Raw genomic sequence first — 7,884 nt, 5'->3', positions numbered from 1 at the left:
TACACTGCCTAATGATTTCTGATCATCAGCATGCCCTATTGGGTAGATTTTCTACAGAATCAATATGAAGATGTACTTTCATGCAGTAATGCTGTGTAGACTAATTGATGATTTTGTAATTCTTGATAATGATTTTACAGAAACTCCTAAATTGATACAAATAATTTCATGCCCCCTGTAGAATAAAAGCTGCTAATAGAGCTAGTAAGCCTTCATGTGTCATGGGCTAATTCACTAGGAAAAGAAAGCAGGCCTGGAACAAACTTGTGATCAAGAAAAACATTCCTTCTTGGTTAGAAATGAGGCCACTATCTGGTAACTAAAGGTCATAAACTGGTAATGGGCAATTTATCATAGGTGTAGGAACAGAAAATAAATGATGGACTAGTTATCTATACAAGACTTCAAAATAATAACACACAAGGCAGATGATTGTCTCTTGATAAAACCATCCCAACTTATGACATGATAATTACTGCTTTACACTTATAATGAACTTATGGAGCTAGTAACAGGTAATGAATGTTTGCTTAGGGACTAGTCTTAATGGAAAGACATGTAAACAATTCTGTTGTAACTCCTTAAGTCTTGTCAATCTGTAATATGAACTTTTGCCTTAAACTTACTATGAACATAAAGAATATAAAAACACTTAGAAAAATCATGTGATCAATTATCCTGAGAAGGTATAAAAACTAAGAACTACAATAAAGTATGGTGGTCCCATTTTTCAGCTTATCTAGTGTGTGTTGTCTCTATATCTAATATACTTTCTCCCTTTTTCTTTTCTTTTCTTTTCTTAATTCTTTTCTTTTCTCTCTGACTCACAAAGTGTTAAATTCTGAGCCTCTCCCCTGACCAGCAAGGGTCCCTAAGTCAAAGAGCAAAAAACCCAAGTAACTAAGTTTCTTTTCACCTACTGCTATCAGCAGGAGTTAATTAACAGAAGCCAACAGCCTTTGGCTGCCCAAATAGCAAGAAAGAGTTAAATTGCCAGAAAGAAGTCTTCAGCTTTTGGTCCTGAATAGCAAGAGAGTTAAATTGACAGAGTCATCAATTCGGACCCCAATCACCAATGCCATACCCCTTCACTGCCTCATTTTACCCTGTGATGTCAAAGCTTGTCCTTGACAGAGCCATATCTGTAGCCCATTATTACACATTTTATATCCAAATACATACTCGCAGGGTTACACTATTTGTATAGACCACATTCTGTAATAAATGAAGCTACAAACATGTAATTTGCCTGATAGTGTGTATTATGTCAAATCTTGTAAATATTGCTAAATTTAAGAGCTTTTTGGTTCACTAATAGATTAACAAATAAGAATACATATTCTCACCGGGTCTGAGATATGATGATTAAAAGGAATTTTTCCTAGAACTCAAATATGGGCCTTTCTCTCTTTGGGGATAGATAGATCTCAGGAAAATTAAGAGCTAAAGTTTATTATTCTTTCTTAATTTTTCATTTTAACAGACAATGGACATGTTTATAACCAATGCTTCAGAAATGTTTGAAGGAATGCGACTAAATTATATGGATTCAATATTTGTAATTGTCAAGTTATTTCGGGTAATCATACATAATGAAAGCAAATGGTACAGGAAGATGCAGAAGTTAAAGCTGGTCAAGAGACTGACAATAGGATATAATTTCTAAGTGATTTTCATGGACTCTGCATTGAACTGTATGCTGATACAAACATCACATACGATGCTCCCTACTCAACAGAGGAGAAGCCAAAAAGCCATTTTTTCTTTTATTTCCAGTTTGCTGTGGCTTAGTGAGAGGATTTCTACAAAAAGTTCGGAAATGGGAGTGTAATGTAACTGTTGTTCTTTACACAGAGAGTGAAGAGCTAATATGACATCCATGATGGGTTTTGAAAAAATAATTGTTTTTTTTATTGTATGTATCTGAGTGTCTTGCCTACACATGTGTCCATAATCCATGGGCATGTAATGCCTACAAAGACAAAAGGCATTGGATGGTGGTGAGCTACCGTGCAAGTACTGGATGGCAAACCTAGGTCCTGTGCAAAAGCAACAAGTTTTCATAAATACTAAGATAATGGTATAGCCTTTCACAGTGTTTTCTCTGTTTTCCAGAAAAGTACAACAGGCTCCTATACCAAATCAACATTCTGAACCAAGTATAGCATGAGAGACCTCACAATTTTATATGGAGCAAGAAAATCCAAAAATAAAGTTCAAAATGAAGATTTTTCAAAATGTCTTTTACATGAAATTCCAGAAGAAAAAAAAATACTCTCAACATAACTGAAAATTCAAATATTAACATATTTGGCTTAATTTTATATTAAAATGATGTAGGAGGTACCAGAGAAAAACTGGACAGAGGAAGGAAAGACTGTAAGGAGGCTGGGAAAGGAAAGGTAATAGAGAACATGAGACTTAAAGCATAGATCATAGCTGAAATACTTGGAAATTATATTCCCCTCTTCCATTCATGTTCCAGCAGCATACTATTTAGATCTATGACTTAATTCACTGTTTTGATAATAACACAATCTGTGAAGCACCTGCTTGAAAGCATCCTTCACCTGTTGGTTCCTTAGAGTGTAAATGAAAGGGTTTAGCAAAGGGGCCACAGAGGTGTTGAGCACAGCTACACCTTTATTTAAAGTCACCCTCTCCTTGGCTGATGTTTTCATGTACATGAAGATACAACTCCCATAAGTAATGGAGACAACAACCATGTGTGAGGAGCAGGTGGAAAAGGCCTTTTTCCTCTGTTGAGCTGAAGGGAACTTTAGGATGGTTTTGATGATGAGTGTGTAGGAGAGAATCACTAAGATCAAGGTGATGATAAGTGTCATGACAGCTAAGGCAAAAGCCATCAATTCTATGAAACGTGTGTCTGTGCAAGACAGCTGCAGGACAGGAGAAGTGTCACACAGGAAGTGGTCTATTGTTTTGGAAGCACAGAAATCCAGTTTGAGTCCCAATATCAAAGGAGGGAAGATGACTAAGAACCCAGTCACCCAGCAGCTGAGGACCAGTAGGTGGCACACTTTGTTATTCATGATGATTGGGTAGTGCAGTGGTCGGCAGATGGCTACATAGCGGTCATAGGACATGGCAGCCAGGAGGTAAAACTCTGTGATTAGTGAGAGAAAAAAGAAGAATAATTGAGCTGCACAAGCATTGTAGGAAATTGTTCTGTCTCCAGTGAGAATGCTCATTAAGAACCGTGGAATACAGGCAGTGGTGAATGCAATTTCTAAGAAGGAGAAATTCCGAAGGAAAAAGTACATTGGAGTCTTTAGGCAGGGATTCAGCAGGGTTAGGAGAATGATCACTAAGTTCCCCATCAGGCTCAAGATGTAATTGAAAAACAGAAACAGGAAAATCAGAATTTGTAGCTGAGGGTCATCTGTCAGTCCAAGTAAAATGAATACTATCTCCACAGACTGGTTCTTCATTTCTCCTTTTCTTCCTAGTAAGTCTACATAAAATAAAATATAAAATAAGACAAAATAAAAGGAAAAACACAAACAACTACTATCACATATAACAATGTACAGAAAATAAATGATCATTACTTTATACTCACAGCAAGACACATTTTCAGTATAACCCATGCAAAAATATTTTAATGAGTTTAGATTTAATCTCATGAACATATCTTAGACCTCACTGGGATGTGTCATAGTTAAGTTTTCTATTGTTGTGGAAAACACCAAGGCCAGAAGTTACATGGAAAGGAAATGCTTTAAGGGTTTGCTTCACATTAGAGCTTATAAGTTTGTCAGGGAGGGACTCCAGGGTGAGGACTCAGGGAAGAAACTTGGCAGCAGGGACTGATGCAGAGGCCATGTTTACTAGCTGACTTGTTCATTTGTCTTTCTCAGATTGCTCCCAGGACCGCCCTTTCACATCAACTATCAGTCAAGGAAATGAAACAGGCTTGTCCAATCTGTTAGGGACATTTTCTCAATTGTAAGTTTCCTCTTCCCAAATGACTATGGCTTGTGTCAGTATTACATGAGACTAGCCAGACTCAGAATCTTAACTCAAAGTTGACTGGGTCCTTTTGTTCCATTTACAGAGACATGCCAGTTATATGAAATGATCCCTTAACTGCATTACTGTTCACCTGTACCTGCCTTTCCAGTAATTTGCTTAAATAAAACATTCAAGTATGTGGTATTTGAAATTTTCTCAATTAATTCTCTTGACTAAGTTGCCACTTAAGTGATACAATATTTACAGTAAACGGTGGTGTTCCCAGTAGCCATAGTAACTCCCATATACATATAGGGCATTTCTAAGAAAGAAAAATCTCTAAAGAAGGAAATACACGAGATTATAGTATGAGATTCTGACAGTGTGGGTGTGGTGATAATCAGAGCTCAGTTCCTAGAAAATAACTGGGAAGCATAAACATCACACTGATTTCACACTGAGTCATCAGTTGAACCTATTAACATAAACGGTCTTACTAAATAATGGGATTTCCCATTATTTTCTTCTGTCTCGTGACAGTTTTGAATGGAGAAAAATATCTATGTGTAAAAATGAATAACTAATGTTTTTAATTGGATATTTTATTTATTTACATTTCAAATGTTATCCCCTTTCCCAGTTTCCCCTCTGCCAACCCACTATCCCATCTCCCCTTACCCTGCTTCTCTGAGGATGCTCCCCCATCCACCCACCCACTTCTGCCTCACAGCCCCAGAAAGCCAATGTTTCAACTAAAAATATGGGCCATTTTTCACTTTAAAATAATTGTGTAAGGCAGTTACCTTATATTTATAGAGCACTTTGATTCAATATTAAAGGTTTATATACTCTACCTGCTTTATAGTCATGTAAGCATAAAGTTTTGAAAACCTGGAATATTTTATTTTGAGTAATTTGAAGCTTAGAAAATTTACATGCCCTATACAATGTGAAGAGTTAAATAGCAGATAATTTCCTGATTAGTTTAGGATTTGTATAGTAAATCAAATGACATGTGAACAACAATCTGTCTGGAAATAAATATACACACCCACCATAACAAACCTAGCCCATGACAGTAATTAGGGTTAGTTCATTGGTACTATTTTACCTAATCAGTAAAAGATTAGCATACCTGATTCTTGAGTAATTTTGTTTTATTGCTGCTGACTCTGGTGTTCAGGTATTTTCCACTTTACAAAGGATGCTGAATTAGTTTACTTTTCATTTAAAGCTTCTGGGTTGTCTGTGGTTCCACATACCAGGCACAACATTCTTTCATTATGAACACTTTGGTAATGCTCTTACAGAAAGCAACATATCTTTTCCTCATTTCTGTGGTATTGATACAGTGCAGGGTATAGTAATACGAAATGCCTGGTAAACTATTGAATAAACAGAGAAACATATAAATATTTTAAGACATACTGAGAAAAGACAGAGTGATATGATATGAATAACATCAAGTGTAAAATATTGTGGCTTGAATTCACTAACTGAGGCTATATTCAGAAGTCATGGATTTAAAATTATCTTATTTTATGAAAGCTTTTCTGAAAGATCTTATTCAAATTCCAATCAAAAGCCAACTTAGAGAACACTTATTAGATAAAGAATTAGTGACATCTCTAGAGAAAAACCTTTTAACAGATTCCTAAGGAACCATAATATAAATATTCAAACCATTTAGAGAATAGTTAAGATCATATGCTCTGCGTTGTGAATGATAATAGAATTACTTCTAACCTATGAGGTACAAATTATTCTTTAAAAACATTAAAAATTCAAAAACAAACAAAAGAAACAAAGGATAATTGAAAATCAATGTTCTTTTCTCTGGTGTATACAGAAATATACAGAAGAAGATATATGAGCATTGGGTATTTAGATGGTTTGTAAAGGAACTGAAGACTTGAAATAGGATATTCTATTCAGATAAAACAGCCTGGAACAAAGAAAATATAATGTATCATGCAATCTTTGCTTGAAAAAAATAGTTACTATTCTAATATTTATTCGTCTCTTACAGATCCATAAATCATTATAAGGAACAGTGCAGTGGTTATCAAAGTTCTTTAGGACATGCAGATGTTATAAAACAATATAACAGAAAATATTATAATTTATAAAACATTTCATTGGTAACACTGATGTAAATGTTTAATTATATTGTGCTTATAGTTATTATTTCCCTCACATAAAACTATTGACTTGTTCTGCTTTAACAATTACACGTACCATATATCTCTATAATATGTCCTTACTATAAGGGAAACTACACAAATCACATTATGGATTATATGGCTCACAGGAAAAGAAATACAATTGCATTTAGTTTTGTTGGATCTTATGAATATCATATACATTTAAAAAATTTCAAATGTTAAGACATTTTTGTAATAACTTAAATTATCTCTTTATGAGTAAACATAAGAAGACATTAAAACACTAACCCCTTATTAGTTTCAGAGCTTCCTTCAGTTGAACATGTAAATTCTGTCAAATTTGTGCTTCTATATGTCAGTTATAATCCTGGTGAACAAAGAGTGGATAGATCATTTCTTTTTCCTCATTATTTTCTAAAATATATGACAGATTTGCTTATTTGTATGTTGTCTTAGAGATATTTCTTACTAATGAATGAACAGTAGGAAAGTTCATGAAATTCATATTTATACAGTACTACAGTTCATTTATTTAAAGTATATAAAATGTTGTTAAAAGTGATATATACCATAATATGGAAACTCACCATCTCTGAAATAATGAAGAATTTATGCTCCTGTTTTTTATAGGAAAACATTTAATAAGAACAAACAATTCTCATGGTAACTAGACCTAACACCGTCATTTCCTAAGGGACTCACAAATTGTATGATGCAGAAGTGCTATTTATAAAAAAAAAAAACATGAACATACAAACCTGTTATATACAAATTAATTTTAATATAAATGTGTTACTCTACAAAAACTCTGATTTGTCTTGACTTGTAAACTTAAAATCATTTACTGTCAATCACAGGACCATGTCAACACATGGAGGCATTTTAAATGTGACTCCAGCTGCATAGCTCTTTGTAGGGCTGAACCCTCACTTATTTTATTATTCTCTTAGTGGTCAGACAGCAGTTTCCAATTATAATCATTAGAAAATTATTAATACATAAAATTGTGTATCAATATTTTGTGATGTATTTTCAAAAGCCATAAACTGTTCAGTGTTTAAAATTTTGTTATTACCTCTGGGATGAACTCCTCACAATGAAATTTCTAAATCAAAAATAACCAGTAATTTAAATAAAACTAAATAAATTTTCTATCTGGATCAATTCTTCACATCAATGTACAAGTGTTCCTGTTTCTTTCATTCTCCACAATTGAGTGGGTTTTCTTCAAATATTCAGAATCATTTATAGCTTATAGATATTTTCTAGAATTACATCATATGCATCTTTCCTAATTTAAATCATTTCTTTATTTCTTTTTTACGTGTGATAAATCTCATCCACTTGCCTTTACATTCTTATTTATTTTGCATACTCAATTCCAGTACATCCCTTTTTATGAAATTAACTGATTTTGCTCTGTTTTATGGAGGTACTATGCAATATATATATTATATTTTCCCCATTTTTTTTCATTTGCTGACAGTCACTTGGGCTCAGCTCATGACCTAGATAACACTACAAAAAACATTCACACATACCAAGGAGACATAAGTTAAACTGGAGGCCTTTTAAAAATTTTAGATAATGACCTTTTTATTTGTTAGTTGTATGCTTTCTTCAAAAGTGGTCAGCATCATTACTTTTATACATTTTAGAGTTCCGTGTATTTATTTTAAAAATAATTACCGGGCAGTGGTGGCGCACACCTTTAATCCCAGCACTTGGGAGGCAGAGGCAGGCG

At 33.9% G+C, this 7,884-nt stretch overlaps 1 protein-coding gene across 1 annotated transcript; it reads right to left on the bottom strand.

Moving 5' to 3' along the window:
• Nucleotides 1-1,436: 1,436 nt before the first annotated feature.
• Nucleotides 1,437-6,697, bottom strand: LOC143436413 (olfactory receptor 6C6-like). Its single transcript, XM_076920752.1, has 3 exons — nucleotides 6,429-6,697; nucleotides 5,111-5,360; nucleotides 1,437-3,475 (listed from the first exon to the last, which is right to left on the bottom strand). The coding sequence occupies exon 3, from the start codon at nucleotides 3,450-3,452 to the stop codon at nucleotides 2,493-2,495; it is 960 nt and encodes a 319-aa protein (XP_076776867.1). The 5' UTR covers nucleotides 3,453-3,475; nucleotides 5,111-5,360; nucleotides 6,429-6,697; the 3' UTR covers nucleotides 1,437-2,492.
• Nucleotides 6,698-7,884: the final 1,187 nt, after the last annotated feature.

This window comes from Arvicanthis niloticus, chromosome 22 (assembly GCF_011762505.2).
Source record: "Arvicanthis niloticus isolate mArvNil1 chromosome 22, mArvNil1.pat.X, whole genome shotgun sequence".
NCBI classification, from domain to species: Eukaryota; Metazoa; Chordata; class Mammalia; order Rodentia; family Muridae; genus Arvicanthis; species Arvicanthis niloticus.
This window is presented reverse-complemented; position numbering and strand designations above follow the sequence as displayed.